Consider the following 24,808-nt stretch of genomic DNA (forward strand, 5'->3'; position numbering starts at 1 on the left):
GTATTTGTATTGAAAATAAAGTTTCAATAAAAACCAAAAAGTACCAACTTTATTTACCACCGACATCGAGTATGCATAAGATATGATTTCGGAATCTCGATAGCTTTTGTTTGCTTGTATCCCTTTTTAGCTAGCAACTTGTCATGTGAAATACTATCAAGGCTCTTGTAAGTTGTAAACCACTTTTAATATCCCACATCAGTCATCACATAATGGAATTGGAAATCATTTTTACAACATCCCTCTTCACACAACGGAAATTTATTGTTGCAATAAATGTGGGTATAGTCATAATTCAACAATTCCATTTACCCCATAGATGGACTTGATTTAGCAATCACAGTGTGAAAGCAATGTAAGATTGGAACAATAGATGTTGATAAAATAAAGTAGACAAGTTCATAAATAAAGATGGGTCGGCATCCAACTCTCATTCAAGAGGAAAAGCCCTCAAATGGAGTGGCACAAACACAAACCAACATAGTATAATTTAATAGGAGTAGAGAAAACTCCCTAAACCAACATCAAAATATGAAATCAGAAGTAACATATGATATATTTCTAGTTAGCATAAATCACCATAGACTAATAATACTAGTGATAATAATAGATATATAGTCTATGATGGTAGACTTGGTAGTAGTAGTAGTAGTAAAAGTGTGTGAAAAGAGACTTCAAGGGCATTTTGGTCCTCCTTGCTGGGTCTTCCAGTTGTTATAGCAAGGGCAAACAGCTTTGTTCCCATAATACCCCGGAGGCACACACAGACACTTTTTGCAGCACTTTTGGCAGAAGAACATGCACGGTTTGTGATACTGTGTCCTACTGCACCGCCTCGTGCACTGCGATGGGCATTCTGGTCATTTCAACACTATGTTAGTCCATTTCAACAATGGTCAAATGCGCAGATCTATATTCTAAAGTATGATCAGACATTCCATTTTTTATGAGTGTGTAATAAAAAATTCAGGACATTCCCAGATTCAGACAAAATTGCAGTAAAAAATGGAAGAATTGAACACTCACGGAAGCTCTTGAGGCTGCCAGGGCCATATCCACTCTGTAATTCATCAAAAAAAGGGAAATAAATGCAAAATTAGAGTACTAATTTGGGGAAAAAAAAGTTGCAAAAAAATGCAAGTGAGTGTGAATCTAACCTTGCTCAATTGTCCCTCAAATTGAGAGGCCATGACCTGTGATGCAAAAAAAGGGGATGAGAAATTAGTAATGTGAATTGCAAACAAAATGAGATTATTTGATCTGAAAAAGAGAGACAGTAGTACTAACAGGAATTTGCAGCATTGTGATGGCGAGGAGAGTGAGAAGGAGAAAGGCGAAGTACTTGGCCATGTTTAGAGTGAGGCAGAGAGAGCAAAAGAGCAAAAGGGGTTGTGGGAATACTAAAGAGGGGATCTGTGGGGGCTATAAATAGATGGAGTACGATGGTTGGGTGAGGGTGAGTTTATCACCTCTCCCCTATTTCACTTGCATTTTGTAGGCCCAATCTTGTCTATTTCTTTGAAAAAACATAAATTTTTTTATTTTTATAGTACTAACTACGTAAATTTTGAAAGAAAAAAAAAAGTGAAAGTATTGTGAAGAGATCCAGCTTGTTAAAAAAATAAACTTACTATATATATAAAGATTAACTTTAATGAACAAACTAAAATAAACAAAAAACTATTTCTTGTAGATGGAGTATGCAAAATTTAGTAATGCGTGGTTTCGAGTCGATACTCGCATTCAACTACGAATGAGATAAATTTAGATCTTCATGATTATTTAACGACCGATACAATTACTCATTTGAATATGTACAGCTAGCCACATAAAAATGTACACTCGAAATTCATGTATTGAAGATAGACAATCATGATCTTGTTTGAATCTCACAAAGTTACTTTTAATGTGATTATTGTAAGAAAAGTTTAAATTAAAAGATTTAAAGTTTGAGATATTTTACAGATATTTGCTAATCAGGCACATGCCTTGAACAGTTTCATAATTTCATCTCTCTCTACAAAAGGCCCCATTTTCTCTATTTTAATTTGTGGTTATGGTTTAGATCTGTACTGTATATACACAAGAGCATAAGTTTTTGCAGGTTGGTTGATGGAGAATTGATTGACTATTTATAGCAACATATAACAATAATTGCTATATATACCATTGGGTCATATATATTCAAACACTTCTTACTCGAATATTTATTTTGTCAATGCGAATTCACTAATTTTATATAAAAATGTAACTAGCTTATTACCATTATAACACAATTGTCTATTTATAAGTACAAAGATTTATTAAATTCATTGCATGTGCCCCGATTTTCAAGGAATATAATCAATTGAGTAAAATGGTTTGAAATAATTCAATGCGTTCAAATCAAATTTGTACAATTCCAAAAATGGTTTGAAATTATTCAACGCATTCATATTACACAATCAGAGTCGATTGATTGGCTTCTCGACTGCTTTTGAAATCGAATTAAGTAAATTGCGCAACTCATTTAATTTATTCAAATAAATAATTTCGTGAAATGAAAAAGAAATGTTTTTGGTATTAGTACTAAAGTTAATCAATAAACTTTTCACGTTCAATACTCCTACCATGCATGTACCATTAATGAAATTATTAATTAATTAAAGTGATAATTAAGTTCTAAACAGGACTCCTAAACTAGAGCCGCTCACCTACCGACATTAATTACGTCCCTCACACATAGAATCATTAATACTACTAATATTATTTTATTTGGCGCATAAGTACGGCTCGTATAATTAAATGCAACAAGGAATATGAATTCTGATTTAAACAAGATTGTTTATGTGTATACTAGCCTCCACTGACTATATGCGGTACTGATCATGAACTAGCAAGTAAAGTGTCGACTCTTCGATTACTTCCTGGCCACCTTCTAACTTTGTTCAACTCGTCACATAGTTCTTTCGATAAAAAATATAAGTACGGGCACCGCCCCTAATTAATCCACGAACTAAGTTTTCGAAGAATGAGTTTTTGAAATATTATTTTCAAAGTTAGCAACATGTAATATAATTATTTACGAAGAAGGAAAATTTGAAATTTTATATATGGACTAAAGAAATCAACATATATTGATTGGGCCAACTAACACTGTGATTCATACATTTCATATGATTGTTGTTACTGAAATTAAATACTCCATCCGTCCCATGTTACTCGCACTTTTCATTTTAGGCCGTAAATGTGGGATTGATTTTTTAGTATAATTAAATTAGAATTTTAAGTGTAATGAGACATCACTTAATAAAAGAGCTCTTAACTTAAACCCACATATTACATTAATTCTAACTTAAACTAGAAATAGTGTAAATAGTTTGTGACATTTCAAAATGGAATAGTGCAAGTAACATGGGACGGAGGGAGTACTAAAGTAACACATATATTAACAAACGAAGTATGTCAAGCCTACTTAGCTTGGGATTTTTAGTATGCTTTGCATGATGGGTGGATAGATTTTTTGGCATGATTATTTTTGTGGGTAATTCTTTTTATAGCTATCGATTTACTAACTTTGCATGCATCCCCCTCTTCTCCTTTTTCTCACATGATGAAGGCTATAGTGATCAAAATATGGATTGTTAATGGGAATTGGAGCTTTATTTTGCTTTTGTCACTATCTTTTTACTATAAACTCAACCCATTAGAAATTTCTATCCAACTTTGAGAGTTGTAAACACTGCGTATACTCGTTTAATTCGTACACCACCATATATAATTAACAAAATAAATACATACAAAATACTACCAACATAGGGGTAATAGATATAAATATCCTATTATTAGAAAGTGAAGAAAGATGAGATGAAAAGATTTAATTGCATGTGAGGCGTTAGTTAGGGAAGTTGGGGTGTGGGACCAATTCAATAATAAATTAAAAGTGGATACCTCAATGATGAATCCATGAGAAATCTGAAAAATAAGAATAAAAGTAAAATATAGAAATGGATAGAGAGAGGATAGTGCAATGCATGTGGTGGGCACATGGGAGTGAAGTGAGGGTTGTTTGGACAATATAGCGTGCCCTTCGCTGTAAAACATAACAACAAATCCATTTCCGATCATTGCATGTTCATTTCCTCAAATTGCCTGTCCGATCTAGTACTTGACAACTTGTGTATAATATTATAAATATTTATGTTTTTTAATTTATGAGGATAATTGATATTTATATCATAAAATTTGGCCAAAGTTTAATCAATGTCACTTTAAATATTATTAAAAGAGGATATAATTATGAATAAAATGATTGAGAAAAATTAAAACTTCATCAGAATTTGAATAAATTATGTCACTGAATGGTCTATTTGGAATATCCGTAACAAGATCGTGTTTCAAAACTTCCAACCCAGTTGGGAGTTTAAGAAAATGCGACTGTCTTGGCTCATTGGCACGTGGTTTGAGGATGGTGCCCTCACTTCCCATTCTCATTAGAGCAAATACTGGAGGATTGGAACGTCATTAGAAAGTGGGAGGGTTGACACCAGGTTTGAAGGCTTGAGAAACATACGAAATAGGTCGGCGCTGCCTCTTGCTCCTTACTCGCTATCTTCTCTGAGGTAGCTTCCTGTTGTTTGCCTTCTCTTTGATAGTTAGTGGTGTGCCTTGCTTTCGATTACTGCTTTTTGTTTCTAGCTTTGTTGATTTTGCACTTGTTGTGTTGTCAGCTCTGTTGGCTTTATCTTCCATTTTTTTCAATCTGTGTACGTCTAATGTTGTTGTACTCTACCTCGTCACTTTTAGGTGATTTGAGATTTTTGATTTATCGAAAAAAAAAATTAAGTAGCTATTACCTCTATTTTAAAAGATTGTTTTTTATGTAGAATTTTTTATGTAATTGTTCTTGTGTCCAAACTCCAAACAAATTAATGTTTTTTTCAAATTTTCCGTCGAAGACTATAAGTAATTGAGAAATAGATTAATTATAAAGGTGACAACATGGGCTATGTTTGGTATACCTTTAACTAGATATAACAAATTTAATAAACGGTGATATTAATCAAAATACGAACTAATACATATTGATTAAGATTAGTTGTTAATTATACTCCTTTCTCCCTCCGTTCTTGAGAGTTTGTCTCATTTTTCCATTTCCGTCCGTCCCACAAAATTTGTTTCATTTCACTTTTTATCATTTTTAATAGTGGATCCAATATTCCACTAACTTATTTTTACTCACATTTTATTATAAAACTAATACTCTACATAAAAGTAGGACTCACATTCCACTAACTTTTTCAACTCACTTTTCATTACATTTCTTAAAATCCGTGTTGGGTCAAAGTGGGACAATATTTGGGAGACGGATGAAGTATTTGTTATTGAATAAATATGATTAACACTCTTAACAAAAATACGCGAAGTGTTTGGTAGAAATGTGTTACTACTTAACTTTTGTTGATCTTCTTAAAAATTTGAATTATTCTTCCTGTTGATAGTGATTATATAATTTTTTATTATTAGTTAACCCAAATTAACGATTGCATATACGTTAATTGTAGGGTTTGATTATTTACTGATCAATTCAACTTGTAACCTAAGCTATATTAATGTTATTGAGTAATTAGTTGAGGGCCCTGACAGATTAAAGTGAAAATTAATTAATTAGTTAATGATCAACTAATTAAGCTAAGTTGAGATTCACTAATTAATTTAGATACATTACTAGTATTGAGTATTCTGGCAATCAAATTCGTTTCAAAGTCACGCCAACAAGGAACGACCCTCCCTCTCCGGCAACTACTAACCAAATAATTTTCGAAAATCATGTAGGTTAGGAAAATTATTCCACCCACGATTTATCAGAACGTTCATGCATTCTATTTGTGGCGTCATTCATCTACCCACACCAAGACTTCGGCCACGTTCCAAGTTGATCTGTTATCAATTCTTGAATCAAGAACGAGAATTATATCAAACACGCTAAAAAATTGTTGAGCTAAGAGTCGAAGGCTTTATCCACGCTTAACCCATCAATCTAACGTGACACAATGTGTAAACCTTTTCGAATGTTTCTCTTTGCTGGAAAATTTATAAATTCGAATACAAAATCATAACATGATATGAAGTAAGATATAGGCCGGCCAAATACTACTCAAAGACTCCAAGTCTCAAATCAAACTATAAATTTTACAAAAAAAACGAAATAGTAGTTCTTTTGTGTCGCTACAAGTGACATGTATAATTTATTGAGTTGTATCACTATAGATGGCCTGGTCCAAAAATTAAATATTTTACACAAAAATTTAATCAATTTTAGTGGACGACTACAATAAATACACAACACTTTTAAAATCAAATAGACAACCGAGAGTTGGGTCAGACTAAAGGGTTGATAACGAAACTGGGCTTTATTAAGAATGGGCCTTGACTGCAAATAACCATAGCCATCAATATAGAATTCTCAATCAAGCATTTAAAATTAAGTTATGAAAAAATAATTGTAAATTTAATCATCCGTATACTTTTATAGAATTGTCGCATGTTGGGAGGTTAGATTAAGCTAAATAGAACAATCCATTTAATCTAGCATGAATTTTGAAACAACATAAAACTTTATTATGATTGTACCTGCAATCACGGTTGATATTTTCTGGAAGATCTTCTTTAGTCCTTTTCATTTTCAGAATGGGCCTTCACGTAATTATATTTCTTATTTTCCTTTAGAAAATGGCATGGGCCCATTTATATGATAGCAATAGGGTCCAAAGATAATTGTCCGAACTTTCTTCAAGCCCTAGCTATATTAGTATTATGTTATTATTTTTTTTATTATTATTTTGACTACTATTATGATTTTTTATTTCTAAAAAGAAACAAATAATCAGGTTTCTCAAATTATTCTACTTAAGTATAATAATCCAGTTTTTTATACTTTATTGGATCTATTTGTGTAAAATTTGTTTGTGCTTTGATTTACGTTTAGAATTATATTTTCATAGTGCATCACATTTCAGGGTTAATTTACACACATTATTCGAAGAATAATGTAAGAATCTTATAAAAATGATTAGTTTGTCGTAAACAAACATAAGAACGTTTTATTTCCATTAACGGCACATTAGGCACGAAGAAAAAGAGTACAAACAAACAATCCCACACATTTATACTTGTTTTATTTTGTCAGCCCACCTTCTGTTTATTATCATATACTTTTGATTTGCCTTTTGTAGATATGAACGTTGTGTTAATTTGGCTTTTCAAGACACAAAGGGAAAGTCTCTAATTATTTGTATCCATACAAATCTAACCATCATAATCTCTTCAAAACAAAAATAAGGGTATTTACTCTTGTTTTCTTTTACAAATTAAAACAATATTTTGTACTACTACGGTAGTATATTTCGATAATTTACTAACCAGTACTTGTATACCGATGCTGCAATTTCTAGTCCATATAATTTTATGTTATACTCCCTCCATTTATAATTAAATATCTCAAATATGACTGGAGTTTTAAAAATTGTTTGACTTTATAAAATAAAATGTGTAAAAAAAATTAGGAGAACGTTAGACCTACTTTATTATACTATTATTAATAATTTTATAGTAATAAAATGTGAGTGAAATAGGTTAGTGGAATATAGAATTCACTTATTTAATATAATAAAATTGAAATATAACATTTATTGGCAAATGGACGAACAAAAATAATATATTTAGTGACAGCAGAGAGAGAATTAAATTTTTAATCTACAAAAGCAAATTAAACTGGAGCACAAATGGGTTTTCACGAAATGAGCTAATATTCACTTTTTTTTTTTTATATGGGAACTAAAATCCACCCAACAGGCCGAATGTCAATATGAATGTTATGCCTCAACTAAAATTAAGAAAAAAAAAATAGAAGCTTAAGGTGACATTTTTTTTTTGCACCCTCAACTTCCGGAAATTTTAAAAAAAATTCAACGTAAGTACATGTGTTTCTAATTTACATCCTTATAAGATAAGTTTATTATAGTGCAAATTCCTAGACCAATATATTAAATCCACAAATATACAAATTCAAAATTGCATAGCATAAGTACTTCCTCCGTCCCAAGGAAGATAGACCCCTTCCTTGGACGGCACGAGATTTTATGCACTTTTATTTTGTGTGTTAGATTTTTTTTTTTGATAAAAAGAAAGGCTCAAAACCATTCAACATGGTGAGCAAAGGAGTACAAAACTTGAACAAAAACTACAACTCCCCAAAGTAAAGAAACGCCACAAAACAACATACCAATCACAACCAACAACCGCCGCAAACAAAGCCAGCCCAAAAGGAACACACGACAAACCAAAAACTACAGCATAGTACCAAACATCCACACCAAAGATGAAAACCCACAACTCACCAGATAAACTTCATTTGTGTCCCAACCATCTTCTAGCTTTAGGTAGGTCTTCGCATACTTGCTCGGGCGAGTAAGGAAAATGTGGACACCATCCTTTAATCCATAATCCAAGCCTCCAAAGGAGTAGTTTTTTCTCTACATCCCAATTTGGTTTCATTTTTTCGAAGATTACTTTATTCCTGAGCCACCAGATTGACCAAGAGATCACGTAGAAAAGAGAGCTCCAAATTTTCTTATCAAATCTCCTGAATGGTGTATCCATCCATGTTAGATGGAAAGAATAAAATAAGAGAGAAGAAATAAAGTAGAGATAAATGAGTTTCCATTTTTAGTAATGAGGCATCTTGGATGAGACAAACTAAAAAGAAAAGTGAGTCATCTTCGATAGGACGGAGGAAGTACTATATTAAACGATATACGAAACTGTATTATCTTTAAATTTAAAATTTGAACTACCTCACATCTTTTGATCCGGGAAGCGATTAGACATACTAGTATTAGACATACTATATAGACGAAACATGAGTATTTTTCACACGAATTATTCTCTTAATTTTCTAGGTTTTGACCTTGAGTTGAAATCAAATCACACCATAGTGTAGCATCACTACCCCAAATAGGAAACTCACTTAACTTTTGTGGTAACGAGTCAACTTGAGTTGTTGGCGCAGTAAAATGCGTGGACGCAAAAAAAGGCTTTTTTTGATACACTATCAATCACAAATTATTAAGATCATGAAATCCGACCATTAATACATTTTAATAAGTCTAATCAACCATTCTTAGTGATGTTGATACCCGACATTATTTCAAGAATGTTACTGTTAATTACAATAATTACGTTACCGTAGCCCCCACTTTTGATCTTATAGGCCTAATCATATTGAAAAATTAAAAGATTGTTGGCCAATCACAGATTAATATACATTAGATGACAAATCGTACTTCACATCACAATTTATTATGATTAATTACTTTAGGTAAGATGAGTTTAACCAGAGACGGTTGTTGCCAAATTGCAACATGTCGTGTATTGGTTTATCTCAAAAAAAATATTTAACAAAATATGTAGAGTGTTGATTGGTCCAATTTTTTTATTATTTGTGGGGTTGTATGTTTAATAATTAATATAATATGCCGATGAGACTAAGTTCAATGTTCTATTTTTATCATTCCACATAATTCTCCAAATTTAATAAGCAAAAAATATTTTTAAAACACATGAGTAAATCTTAGTGCTGGTTTGGCCTATATTTTAATCAAAACGTGATCAACTCCTTTAATATAGTAGATGTTACCTTAATTGACAATTACTACAATTTTGTTTATTTGTTTGTATTTTCTCATATATGAATAGTGCTTTTGCCCTTTTTACGGTGACAAAGAAATCTTATCCGTACATGAATTAATAAATAGTCAATCTTTGAACAGGTTAAATTAAATATGTGGGGTCGTTAGGTGTTCTATTATTAAATTTTTTCACATAATATTTTGAATAAGTATTTAGAGTAATTTAAAATTGCATAAATCTTTCTTATTATACCCTTTACCAATGAAAACGACGTTTAATGTCAAACAAAAGTAATAATTAATGTAAAATAAAATAGTGTACAAAGTTTGCTTGAATTATAAACAGTAGAATATTATGATTGATTAAATAAAAACTTGAAAATTACGCTGTCAGTTAGGGGAAATAGACAGGCATGTGGGAAGTTATGGGTTAAGTAGTGGGCTTTTTCTGTATTTGGTTGGTAATCCATTCTATAATGGTGGGCCCTATTTTACCTTTTTCATTATTTCTTTCTATTAGGCCCATACCCACCTCATTTTCCTAACTACGTATTTTCATTTTCATTTTATTTTTTTAAGCTTCCTAACTATTTTACTTTTTTTGTACTGGCATAGCTCAACACGATTTTATTTTTGGCGAAGCAGGTGAAAAGTGTAAAACGCTTTCTCTTCACGCCTTAAAATCACAAAGATTCTACGCCATTTTCAATTTTTTTAAATAATTTAATTAAAATTAATATTGAGCTGTAATTAATAATTAGGAATTAGGAATATAATAAAACAGAGACAAAAATGCCCCCATGCAGGATCGAACTACAGACCTTCAGTTTACAAGACTGACGCTCTACCACTGAGCTATAGGGGCAATTTATACGTTTTTCATAAATTGTTCATTAAGAATATTTCACAAATTAAAACTCAATTTATTAAGTACTACTAAAAATTTTCACATTATTAAAATAAGGTGGCATTCAATTCTATTCCATGATCATTAACATAAACAGTAAATTTTGGTGGTGTAAACTATTTATAACCATGCATAATACGAAATTAATTAGAAAAATGGTACTAGTACAAATAATCACGAAAAACCACACACGACAGTGGGAAAATTATTGGGTGATTTCACAAATTGATAGCGATTGAGTGAATGGACATTCCCGGTCAAAAAGCTGTTTAAAATGATGTAAAAACCTTAACCATGACGTAATTTTACTGCAGTTTAATACACCAAATTAAAATAGAAATAAACAGTCTCAAAATAATATGGTATTCAAACTATGAATGGACTGGGGGTGAACAGTCATAGTAATATTTTTGGCACTTACATCAAAATTTCTGCTTCAATATTCAATTCACAATATTTTTTTTTATATTGTCTTTTCTTTGGGATTTTGACTTATGAAATTATGACTTTGAATATTTTTATGGATGCAGATTTCATGCAGAGACGACCGCTTGGTTTCAATCCGAGTTTCTATTAAATAAAAATATTTGTGTCAGATTTTTTTACCAAAATGTGGAGTAATAGTTACTAAATCTTTAATTTGAAATTTTGAACATATAATTTCAGGAATAGTAATTTATTCATTTTTGGTATATTCAGAATTCAAAGGTGGTAAATTGGTCTAGCTACTTGCGGATTTGAGGATATGGTTGATGAACATTTGAACAAAAAATGATGTGAATTTCTGTACACACAATACTACTGTAATGATAATATTTCTCAAAATAAAGGTGGGGGGGTTGGTGTTTTGCAGAGTAAATTTGAGTACTCCACTACTTAATTTGGACTTTATTTTTCAGATCTACCTATCTAAGCCATCAATTAATTTACTGACAATTGCTAGCTTACTGTCATAAAAATTCAAATGTTTCATGTAATAATTATATCATTTTTTAGGATAATTTGTTGAACGTTTTCTTTTTAAATAAATTATTGAGGTTTAATTAAATACACATCTACCGAAGATAATCTTGAGACTCTGATGTGCATGATTGGTTGGCTGATCTCATCAATTGTACCATTTTGAGCATTTTCTTACACCCCTATGCATCCTATTATGACTTGTTCTTATTTAATTTTAGAGGGACTAATTCACATTACAATTTTATTCTGATACACAATTTGTACTTCCTCTGTTCGAAAGAAGTGGACATCTTTTTGGATGGTAGTGTCATTTTATATAATTTTATGTTGTATATTAAATAATAAAAGTGAAGTTAAAAAAAATAAAATAAAAATAAATTTATTTCATTTTTAGTAATAGATAATCTTAATTGAAATAAACTAAAGAAAAACGAATCATCTTCGATAAAATAGAAGGGGTATTGACTATATATGATTAATAAAGCTTTTACACAATGCTCAATTTTATAAAAAACTTTTCTACAACTATCTTTAATCCAATGCGAAAATTCCCACCCAAAAAGTATGAATACACTATTGATGAGTACGTGATGTAATATTTACTTTCGACATGTATTTAGAGAAAAACTTACTCAAAAAAGCTACTATGATTTAATTAGGGATTTAAATACTACATTGACCACGCCATTCCTATCGTTGATAGTGAGGTTAAATAAAGCTCGATTTACTTTTAGTACTACTAGATAGAGAAATCATAATTATGGATAATGATTTAACTACTTTAACATTTATCCACATAAAATTAAAGAATGGAGTATATAATATAATGATCTTAGATTTAAATAGTAAACATAGAATGTCTTACCATTTTAGTGATCAACTAACATTGATTTGCAATTAAAAAGAGCTAATATGGAATTATTTTCATTTAGTTTCTCTAAATACCACAAAAGTTCTATGGAACTCTACCAAAAGATCACTCAAATAGAGACAAGTCGAATGAGTTGATTCCTTAGTCAATGTATAAAGTACAATTAATTAAACCTGAAAGAATCATTGTAGTAGTATTAAATATTAAATACCTTAATTAACTGTCAATCCTAAAGTTGATCACCTTAAAAAGAGGCATCAATTATTGTAAAAAAAGGTACAATTATAAAAATTACACGTGTTGGAGCATGAGGGTTGTTTAGAACACGTGGCTATATTTAAGAATATTTAGCGGAGCTTAACCATAGTTTATTCGACTATTAAACATGTCATGCAGTAAGCTCCAAAAATCATACGTCCAAACTTGGACTTTAAGCTATAAAAAATCAATAAAAACGGATTACGATCACTTCAATTTTTCTTTTCAATTTTTTTAAATGAAATCATCTGTGATTAAAAAATAAATAAAAACTAAGGCGTTACAGATAAACATGTTTACAATATTAATCGGACAAAACCCTCAACGTCTCAAAATTCTATGGAATCCGACAAAAGTGCTTTTAAATTTAGGGATGTAGCCATCGCATAACCGATGGTCCTCATAAACCATTCTATATTACGCTTTTGCCCTCCATCAATTTCGTTAATTAAAACTTAAAACTTTTTTTCTCAATCTAATCAATATTAACGCCTAATAAATGTAATTATTAATTGATTTAGAATAATGTTTTGTGCGGAATTTCCAACTTTAGATCTGAAAATATTCGAAAGCAATGTGTGTAAAGAAGGGTAATATGGGAAGAAGGGATAAGAAAGTAAATATTGTTTTGAGGTAAGGTGGAATGGGCAATTTGGGGGTTTGATGTTGAAAGAACGAAGAGGGGGGGTGGGTGGAAGGGGGGTAGGTGGGGGGTGTCAGGTAACTTTGACAAATTAAGGTGGGTTCAGTAAATGCAGCAGAAGAGCAGAGCCTGCCTTGTTTTATTTTACGTCAATCAGGGTAAAAATAATATGCGACTCTCACGCAACCTTGTACTTTCCTGCTTTATTATTCATAATTTTATTCTCTTTTTTATTTTATTTTAAATACTACTCCTTCCGTTCCACACAGTAATAGAGGCATTTCGTTTTGAGCTCTCGTTTTGAAAAAATGATAATAAATAGTTAAAGTGAAGAAAGAATAAAGTAAGAGAGATAATAATGTAGTGAAAAGTCTTATCTACATTATTCTCTCTCTTACTTTACTATTTCTTACTTTAACTATTTATTATTATTTTTTCAAAATTAGTGCTCAAAACGAAACGCCTCTGTTACTATGGAACGGAGGGAGTACTATACTACTACTCCACTCCCTATTATAATTTAAGGTCATCAAATTAATTTCATAACATCCACCAATCATACCAAAGTATACAATTACTTGTTAAAATCTGTACTTTTTCTTGATTACTCTCCGTATTATATATTCAATTAATTTTCCTTTTTTAATACTATATAATTAAGTTATGGAGTATTAATTATTTGTTAAAAATTATATATAATTTAGATTACTGAATTTACATTCGTTAAATATAAAAAGTTATGTGATTAAGATGAGTTTTATTTATAAAATTGAAATGTTTGGTACTTATTGTATTTATAAATGAAAATTTGAAAAAAAAAATACAAAAATTAGTTTTTAAATGAATGAATTTGGTTGCAGAGTGGTTCCGCGCCAATGCAACCACTGCTTGGACGGACAGCAAATCGCACATGGTTTCCTACTTGCAGCTATTTGGTACCATGCCTCGCCATTTGTTAATCCGCGTTAATATTACGCGGCATTAATGATTTTTGGTATCACGACTCGCCATTTGTTAATTTGCGTTTACATTACGCGACCTTAATGCACTGTCAATCTTAGCCGTCCGATTCTATTTGACATTTACATTAATGACGCTCATATACGCTGATCTGTTCAGTCGCTACCGTTGAACTTTGTCTTATCCCGAGTTACATTTGGTAATCCGCGTTTACATTATGCGACCTTAATGCACTGACAATCTTTTCTAACCGATCCTATTTGACATTTACATTAATGACGCTCTTATACGCTGATCTGTTCAGCTAATGCCGTTGAGCTTTGTTTTATCCCGAGTTACATTTGTTAATCCGCGTTTACATTATGCGACCTTAATGCATCGACAATCTTTGCCAACCGATCCTATTTGACTTTTACATTAATGACACTCTTTCAGCCGATACCGTTGAACATTGTCTTATCCCGAGTTTAATAAGATGCGATGGAAAAATTAATGAAAACGCAGAGTATTAAATTTTAAATAAAATATGAAAATATTAAATAATAGAATATGAGATATATAAACATAATATAAAAATCAAAATGTGGCATGTTATGTTTCTGTCTATTTCCTGCAAAATGAGATACTTTATGGTTAAAATGGGAGTTTAAAATTGGGTTAGCGATGTCTTTATTTTGAAATTATAATCCAGTTTGTTTTATTAAGAATTGTTTATTTTCTCTTAATATGAATCTGTACTTAATTATAATTAAAATTTGATTAATAGTACGATTTATGAGTGAGGTACCTAACAGGATTTGCCATTAGTTGGAACCTTAATCATTACTTAAACTAAGCATGGTGTTAAAATTCCAACACTATGTTTTTTAGCTTACCTTTGACTGCCTAATTAAGCACAGACACAAAGAAATAAGACGACCATTAGGATGATAATTTATCCATTAAAAGTATTTTTCTTAAAAAAAAATGGCGTGTGAGTGCAGGTTGTCATGCAATATCATTAATACTAATGCTATGTAGATTTGTACAAGTGAAAATAGTATTTATGATTTCACATGAGAAAGCAGTTGATGGGAAGGGTGGGGTGCATTTATTTATTCATGTAATTTACAGCAAGGAAACTTAACTAGAGAGGGGATTACAACTCAGGTTAAAAACCCCCCAAAACAAGTGGTTAAGAAGCACAACCACAGACTCTCAGATTTTTATTATCTACAGTCTCATCATCTTCTCCTTCTTCTCCTTCCTCTTAAATCCCCTTTCTCTCTCTCTCTCTCTACATGTCTCCCCAAACCCTAATTACGCCTCTACTAATCAATTACTGTTGATTGATCACCAATTGCGCATGTGTTTTTACATGTTTTTTCAGCTGACATGGACTTAGCCAATTCCACCGTCAAAACTCCGGAGGCCGACTCCGAGACTCCCACCCGGATCCAGCCCGCCCCGAAATCGGTTCCGGCCTTCACCAACGGCGTCCTCAAGCGCCACGCGCCGCTCCTCCACCACCACCACCCGGTCGTCGTCACCTACAAGGAATGCCTGAAGAACCACGCCGCCGCGCTGGGGGGCCACGCCGTCGACGGATGCGGCGAGTTCATGCCCGCCCCGGCCTCCGACCCGGCTCTCCCCACCTCGCTAAAATGCGCCGCCTGCAACTGCCACCGCAATTTCCACCGCCGCGACCCGGAGGATCCGCCCTCGCACGCGCCGCCCCCCGCCGCGGTCCCGGCGATTGAGTTCCAGCCGCACCACCGCCACCACCCGCCGCCTCCCCGGAGCGGCTCCAGCCCGAACAATTCGCCGTCCCCGCCGCCGATCTCGTCCTCCTACTACCCCTCCGCGCCGCACATGCTCCTCGCCCTCAGCCACGGCCTCGCCGCGCCGCCCTCCGACGTCAGCCACGGCCTCACCTCCCCGATCTCCGCCGGCGCCGGGCACCTGAGCTCCGGCAGCCGCAAGCGCTACCGCACCAAATTCACCCAATTCCAAAAGGAGAAAATGCTGGAATTCGCGGAGAAAGTCGACTGGAAAATGCAGAAGCGCGACGAAGACGCGACCAACACTTTCTGCGGCGAAATCGGAGTCGACAAGGGCGTCTTCAAAGTCTGGATGCACAACAACAAAAACACATTCGGGAAAAAGGAAAACAACAATCCCCCTCCCCCGCTGATGCCGCATTTATCCAACCCCGAAATCTCCACATCTCCCTCCCCCGCCGCCGCCGCCACCACCGCCAACGGAAACGGCATGAGCTACAGCGACATGAACGAGGAGCAGCTCCATCTCCACGCTCACGGCCTTGGCACTAATGGATCTTCTTCTTCTTGATCGAATCTCAATCGCGATGGATGGATGATGATTCAATAAAATAATCTTAGATAGCGAGGAAAAAAGGAAAAAAGGAAACCGAAATTCGGGGATCAGGATCAGGATCAGGCTCAGCTGCAAGCAATCGTCGATTAGTTTTCTTAATCTCTGCTTTCATTTTAGATTTTCTACATCTTTTAGCTATTAATATGACTAGCCATGATCAAATTTCTGAGGATCATATTGAAATGGAGGATTATTAGCTATATTACCATATTTGGAATTTTTGCTCAATTGCATCTTTTTTTTAGGGTTTTTGTTCAATTCGCCTTCAAATATTTGAATCGATCGCCATGCATGAAACAGGGTGTTGTTGTGTCCAATTTGCAGCAGCACAAAGTGGTGGTGTGTGCATAAATTGAGGCTGTTTTAATTTATTACTCTAATTTTTTTAATTTTGAATTAGCATCTTCTTCAGATACTTTCTTCTTTATTTCAGCAAGAAGATGGATAGATACTGATTTCTTCAAGGTTTTAAAAATATTATTCCTAACTGCATAATTTAATGATGCTTTAGATGCCATTTCTCCTTTTGTTTGCCTGCATCTTTTACTTTATGCCATATATTTAATCTTTATCTATCTATGCATAGGGATTCCCTATTGTAAGAAATTCCATCCTCAAATTTCACAATTAATTGTCCTAAGTCGCATTTTTACTTTTTTGGCATATTTATTTGGTGTGGGATGACGATGATGATGATGATAGCTTAGAGAATAAACCAAGATTTGTTGTCTAACTCTAAGTTATTATTATGGGCTTAGTAGCTAAGATTAAGGTTTCTTAGCTAATCTTACGTTAATATAAATGAAATCTTTACTAGTTAAACTTTGCTTACAAGACAAGCACGGATGATAGATTTTATAATGGCTCGGTTGCTACTAATTAAGATAAATCAATAGGGATAGTTATCAAGCTTATATTAATTTTGCTGTTAAACATTGTCATTTGATAGATGATAGATCTGATTAAATTCTATAGATACAAAAGTGTGGTGATTGGTGGTCTAGATTATTTCAAAGATTAAAGTGTAAAATGACACTTTTGTCCTTAAGCCCTCTCATCAACCTAACATCTAAATCAAGAACAAAGACAATCAATTAACCAACAACAAATTCAAGAACATAAATAATCGATCAACTAACATCAAATTCTAAATAGAAACAATCGAAATGCAATCAAACAGGTATCATATCAAGTGATTACTAATCATTTTTTTTTACATTGAATCAAATTAACAAGTTAATCTTGAGGCTAATCTGTTGTTTGATGCACATTCTGTCTAAGTGAGTGTGTGTGAGTGTGGGTAATTATTGGAAGGTGACAAATTGGGAATGTCTTGTCCATCACCTCTGCTAACTGTGTGTGTTTGGTTTTGGGGAGAGAGAGGGTTTATGTTTGGGTGGTGAAGTCAGTAATCTTGTTTTGTTTGAGGGGTGCAAAGGCACTTGTGTGTGTGTGTAAGAGTGAGAGAGAGAGATTCAACAACCAAAGGTGTGGGACAGTCCTTTCTCATTAACTTCTCAAGAGAGTGGGCAATGGGTACATAGCTGGATTTTTTTTCTGTGATTTTATCTAAGTTTATGTAAATACACTTTGGCAGCCCCTAACACTTCTTCATTATTGCAATTTCTTTGCCTCTTTCAAGTCTTACAACTTATCATTGTTTCTTCCTGGTATGGGAATCATGATGCATGTACTCATCACTAAATTCACTTTTATATTATTTTTGAATTACTCTATTTTAAGTACTTTAGTTTTGGAAGAAATCTGTAGTTAAATTGAGGAGATTTAGCCCCTGTGTACACTTCCTCGACTATTAATTGCTTCTCCTATTACACCTACATGTCACATGTTATTATTACTACTCCACATTGGATGAAATAAGTAATGTGTGAATGTTATATCCTGAAGTATTTGTAGTTCTAGTTTGGAAAGTTAGTGAAAAAACTGAGTGGACTCCGAGGCTGAGGTATATAGATATTGGAGTTCAAAGAATCGAAAATGTCGACTAATTTTAGTTAATGAAGTTTTCCATTCTATGACGGAATGCCAAAAGGCGACACCAACCCACTGATATATCCCACTTGAACCCGCTATTATGTGGGCGATAAAAACCGGGTGATTTATCAGTATATGTAATTGTTCTTTAGAAAGTGGGTAAAAAAATTGAGTTGACTCTGAGACATGGTATTGAAACTAAAATTCGAAGAATTGGAAATGTTTACTAATTTTAGTTAATGAAGTTTTCCTATCTATGATTGAATGCCAAAAGGCGGTACCAACCCACTAATCCCATTTGAACCCGCCATTATGTGGGCGACTAAAAATCGTTGATTTTTAGTATATGTAGTTGCTCTCTAGAAAGTTGGTGGAAAAAATTGAGTTGACTCTTAGGCGAGGTATCGAAGTTGGAATTTGAATAACTGGAAATGACGACTAATTTTTAATTAATGAATTTTTCCATTCTAACGGAATGCCAAAATGCGGTGCCAACCCACTGATTCCACTTAAACGCACAATTATGTGGGCGACAAAAACCCGTTGATTTATTAGAATATGTGGTTGCCTAGAAAGTTGGTGGAAAAATTGAGTTGACTTTTAGGCGAGGTATCAAAATTGGAATTTGAATAACTGGAAATGACGACTAATTTTAGTTAATAAAGTTTTTCATTCTATGACGGAATGCCAAAATGCGGTGCCAACCCACTGATCCCACTCAAACGCACCATTATGTGGGCGACAAAAAACCGTTGATTTATTAAAATATGTGGTTGTTGCCTAGAAAGTTGGTGGAAAAATTGAGTAAACTCTAAGGCGAGGTATTGAAACTAGAATTCAAATAATTGGAAATAATGGCTAATTTCAGTTAATGAAAATTTTCATTTTATGACGGTATAGCGAAAGGCAATGCCAACCGATCCCACTTGAACTTACTATTGTGTGGGAGACAAAATACCACTTATTTATTAGTATATGTAGTTGTTGTCTAGAAAGTTAGTGGAAAAATTGAGTTTACTCTGAGGCGAGGTATAGAAACTGAAAATCGGATAATTTGAAATGACGACTAATTGTAGTTAATAAAGTTTTCCATTCGACGACGGAATGGCAAAGGGCGAGGCCTAACCAGTGACACCACTTAAATTAGCCATTATGTCTGCGACAAAAATCCGCAGATTTTAGGTGGACAAATATGTGGAATTTGCGTTTTTAATCGTCTATGTTTCCTTAGTTAGAGAAGATGAACACGAATAAAAGAGGCGACATTGTGTTTACTTATTTGGGAATTGGAGCTAATTAGAGAAGTTGAACTTTTTCACTTGAAAAGTGAAAAATATAGTATGATTTTTGCACACATTGGACGGATGAGGGTTAGAGTTAATCTGTACTTCCCAAAATTGACTACTCAAGGTTTAAATAGATAATCAAATTCATAAAAGATTAAAATTGCCACTTAGAAGATTATTTACACAAAAAATGGCCCCTTTGTACAACATGTAATTGAAATAAAATTATCAAGAAGAAAACTTGGTTACATTAAAATTTTAATCTATTTTTTATTTTATGTTTTTAACTACTATAATATCCCAAAATAAAGAGTAGCATGCTATAAAAATATTGACAAAAAAGTCCCAAAGATCAATTTCGAGCATAATATCTCCACTCTTGAATTCTTTTTATTTTTCTAAAGAAACTAGTCCTTAGAGCACTCCCAATGCTCTCCCTAAAAACTCCCTTATTTCTCCCTAACTCTTGTCACATCAGCGCCACATCAGCACCAAAATTTATCCCCAGTTTTTAGCCAACTTTTAGCCAACTGCTCTAATGGTTTCTCCCTTATTTCTCCCTAACTCAACATTTCATTTTTACATCATCATTTTTAATATTGTTTAATTTTCCCTACAAATGTGTTTAATAAATAGATTTATAATGAACAATTCATCGTTGTATTAATCATTGGAAAATATAATACAACGAGAAAAAAAAAAACTACAAATAAATACCATAAAAAACAAAGATTTAAAAAAACAAAGATTTAAAAAAAACTATAAATAAAAATCAAAAAAAACAAAGATTTAAAAAACAAATATTTAAAAAAAAACTACAAATAAAAACCATAAAAACAAAGATTTAAAAAACAAAGATTTAAAAAAAAAAAAAATTATCGCCGATTTATCGCCGAATCGCGCCCACAGTGGGCGGCGATGATTCGGCGATAATAAGGGAGTTGGCGATAATAAGGGAGTTTTATCGCCAAATTATCGCCGAATTCACTCCAACGCCCGGCGATAATCCGGCGATAATCGGCGATTTTTCGCCGGATTTAACGCCGACCCATTGGGAGTGCTCTTAGGGTTTGTAGTGTCACAATTTCTAATAAACTTTATTAACAAATACTTATATACTCTAGATATACGGAGCAATTATATTTGAGGTCCTTTATCATTGTCTTTAGATATTTTTACGATTTTTTCACTTTTTTAACCTCATGGTTAATATTGTCCATTTACTTACTTTTCGTAACTTTACGTGGCATCCTCCGAAATCTATAGTCATTTGATTTTAGACAGACTTGTCTTCGTTATCTCTAGTTAGAATAGATAAAACATAAATTGAAAAAGATGACATTGTATTGTTTTATTTGAAAATTTGAAACTAGTTTTTTCTGAAAGAGTGAAATTGTGTTAAGTATATATTGAAAAGTTTGAAATAAAATTATATACTTATTCATATAATAAGATGTTTTTATAAAGATTCAAAAAACTAGTATGAAGACTATTTACAGAACTAGCCTTGCAATGGTCCCTTTTACATATGTATCTCGATTTACAATGTGTAATTGAAAAACAAACTATTGATACATATTTACACTCTAATGTAGTTGTTTTCTTTATAGAGTAAAATTAGAATATATAGTATTTGTTTTAATTAATATATCCTGAAATAAATATGACCAATATCAGTGAACAGAATAAAATATTAGCAAAAAGTCCAAAGATCAATTTTGTGAATATTTTTTTCTTTTTCTTTTTTTAATCACCGAACGGGCATTATTTGGGCCGGAAATCTAATAGTTCCAAACATTTTATCTCAATAATAAGTTTTGGTGTCAATTATTCAGTAAATTTACAAGGCTAATGCTATCTAATATATAAAACAAATACTTGTACCTATAATATTTATTTAAGGAGATTGAGAGAGACAAAAGTAAAACAATTGGAGTGTGGGGACTTGAAAGGGACATTTAAGGACGTGTACAATAAAATTTAAATTACTGAGGGAGAGAGGGCCCACAAAATAAAGCCTCAAATACTTAGCCCAAACATGGGTCCAATTTCACCACATGATTATTCAATTCGAATTCAGTCTATTTTATGCTAGGCCTAAATATTTGTAGCTTTTTTTAATTACCGTTTTACAAGATTAATATAATTAGTGGGTTTTAATGTATACCTCTTCAATTATTTTTTTATAAAATATTTCTGCAGAAAAGAATTGTGGGAAGCAATTAAGTGGAGTAATTAACATTACATGAACATATGATAACACTGTCACCGGAGAAATGACACAAAAATCTTATCAGGATCCGATTTTAGTTGACAATAATAATCTATTAACCTAATGATAAAAATACATGAAATAGTAATAATTTAAATGTGACTAATAACTTTTTATACGTCGGCCCCTACACAATTTTGCCAATATAAATGTTATTCACACCACTCTACACTTATTCTCAATTCTCCCAAATATCTTAACTTAAACATTTTGACTCTTAGTTGATTGAAATAATTAAAAATATACACTTTATAAAAATTTTCTGTGGGGTGTTTTGATTCACTTAAAACATATACTCTATATATCATTCTTATCATTTATGGCCATTTTTTTAGTATATAACATTACATGTTTTCTTTTTATAACACAATTATCACTTAAACAATACATATATTTAAAAGTGTGGAGCCATAATTAGGAGCCATATATTTAACTTGGGGTATGATTTATTTATGGGATATTGGACGCAATGAAAGAGAATGAGGTAAAGTAGGAGTAGGTTCCTTAATTAGGTCAAATACGCGTCCCAAAAATGAAATAATGAAGGCATCCATCATTTGAAAAATTCCAGATTGAGATAATCTTACATTTAAGATCATTCACGAATCTGGACCACCTCATCGCATAAATTGTGATTCTGCACTTTTTAATTTTTCTTTTAACTTTTTATTTCTTTCTCATGTGGTCCCTTGATTTATTACATTCTTCAATTTACCTAACTGCATTTTATTCACAATCTCTAATGCAATTAAAAAGTAAATATATATATATCTTGCGAAATAAAGTTAATTGTGGATGTCTTACTGTGTCGGTGCACTTTAATCATTTTAGTGTACTTACATTGTTATGCAACTGGTTTTACTTTTTACTAGTTCAAAATATTGATGTACTTAAAAAGAAAAAATAATCTTATTAATTATATGTACTATACAATATTAGTATGTTTTTGGTCCTTTTTAAATTTCCTTTTTTGCTTTGGATACAATACACTACTATGGACTCTTTTGTATAAAAATAAATCCAAATATTTAGTGGAACTCGAAATAATAATATTTAAAAAGGAGATAAACAATGAATCGACAAGCAATAACTGTTGTAACGAAGCCCAGTTTTATTGTATTAGGCTTGGCCCAGTTTTATCTTACCTAATTAAAAGGGTTAATATAGAATTGAGAAACTTATCTAAATATAAAAATATAATAATAAATAAATAAATAAAAATGGGAAGCTCTTTCACATAAAGTTTAATAACTTCGGAGAATCATTAATTTCATTATTCCTTTGACCGTCGCAATGGCCAGCTCATAACAGTCTGATTTTTTTTCCTATATATTAATGTGGCTTGATTTTAGCCTATACTTCCACATGACATAAGATTGAATGTATAAAAACAAGAGAGAATTCTATAAAAATATGAATCCAAAAGGAAAAACACCCGAAAAGAGAAAGTGTACTTTTCTAGCTAGCTAGAATACCCAATAGATGTCACGAGGGATAAGTAACATATAATAATAATATTTTTTATTATTATTATAAATAATTATAAAAAAAAAGAATTTAAAAGGAAATATAAGCACCTACGGATTTGATTGAAAATGCTAGTAATTTGGTTTTGTACATGCTTAATACTATAAAATTGTTAAATTGTACATGTTTGTTTTTATGTTTTTTATTTATAATTTTGTTAGAATGTCCAGCATTTTTGGGAAAAGACATCAATCAAGTTTAATGTACTGGTATTATCTTATTATAGAGCATCCGCAATGGTCGGCTAGCGACCGGCTAGCCGATTCGTCGCGCTAGCCGATCGGCTAGCCGAACCATTGCAATCGGCGAGGACGATTTCGGCGAGTGGATCGGCGTGGGCTGGCCGATCGCTCGTCGCTGGCCGAAGCGCTGGCCGATCGGCTAGCCGCCATTGTGGCGGCCCGATCGGCCAGCGCCGAATTTTGTTTTTTGTTTTATCTTTTTTTTTAAAAAAAATTTAATTCTTTTTTTTAATTTTTGAAAAACTATATAAACGCGATTTTCTCTATCTCTAAATTTATATACAAGAGCAACATCCAGCGATGGACAACAACAACTAGCCCAATACAAAATTAAGACCTAAAACAGAAACATGTCATACCGTCGGGCCGGGGGCCTCTCCGCGCCCCCCCGTTCGGCTAGCGGCAAACTAACACAAATTCAAGGCATACTAACATTTTTTATGTATTATTTTAATAAATTAGTGAGGAGTAGAGTGGGGCGGTGGCTCGTGTGTGGAAGCCCGGATTTTTTTTTATTATGTAATTTTTTTTTATCTATGTAACTTTTTTAAATGTAATTAATGAATTTTCCCGTATATGTGTCGTAAATTTAATTCCGTAATTTAATCGTAATTTTAATTCCGTAAATGGAGTATATTTTGAATTATTTTTATTGCGGCTGGCCTATGGCTGGCCTAAATCTGATGTGGCAGGTGGATTTTTTAGTGTTGCTGACGTGGCAGGGGAGAGAATGTCTGGCCTATTGCTGGTCTATGGCTGGCCTAAGCACCATTGCGGATGCTCTTATGTTATCACGCAATATCAAAGCTAATCATTTTTTCTCAGGCTAATGTTAAAGTT

The 24,808-nt window shown here is 32.7% G+C and overlaps 2 protein-coding genes and 1 non-coding gene across 3 annotated transcripts; 1 reads left to right on the forward strand and 2 right to left on the reverse strand.

Moving 5' to 3' along the window:
- Window positions 1-376: 376 nt before the first annotated feature.
- On the reverse strand, window positions 377-1,427 carry LOC125204303 (gibberellin-regulated protein 6-like). Its single transcript, XM_048102907.2, has 4 exons — window positions 1,288-1,427; window positions 1,158-1,193; window positions 1,027-1,060; window positions 377-856 (listed from the first exon to the last, which is right to left on the reverse strand). Exons 1-4 carry the CDS (start codon window positions 1,348-1,350, stop codon window positions 675-677), a joined length of 315 nt encoding a protein of 104 aa, XP_047958864.1. The 5' UTR covers window positions 1,351-1,427; the 3' UTR covers window positions 377-674.
- Window positions 1,428-10,461: 9,034 nt separating this feature from the next.
- Window positions 10,462-10,533, reverse strand: TRNAT-UGU (transfer RNA threonine (anticodon UGU)). The gene has a single exon. It is a non-coding gene; the product is annotated as a tRNA-Thr (tRNA).
- A 4,902-nt stretch (window positions 10,534-15,435) lies between these two features.
- Window positions 15,436-16,874, forward strand: HB34 (homeobox protein 34). Its single transcript, XM_048107308.2, has one exon. It carries the CDS (start codon window positions 15,645-15,647, stop codon window positions 16,599-16,601), a length of 957 nt encoding a protein of 318 aa, XP_047963265.1. The 5' UTR covers window positions 15,436-15,644; the 3' UTR covers window positions 16,602-16,874.
- The last annotated feature ends 7,934 nt before the right edge of the window (window positions 16,875-24,808 follow it).

The sequence above is a fragment of the Salvia hispanica genome, chromosome 6 (genome assembly GCF_029641045.1).
Source record: "Salvia hispanica isolate PSC_SH4W2 chromosome 6, Shi_PSC_v1, whole genome shotgun sequence".
Lineage (NCBI taxonomy): Eukaryota > Viridiplantae > Streptophyta > Magnoliopsida > Lamiales > Lamiaceae > Salvia > Salvia hispanica.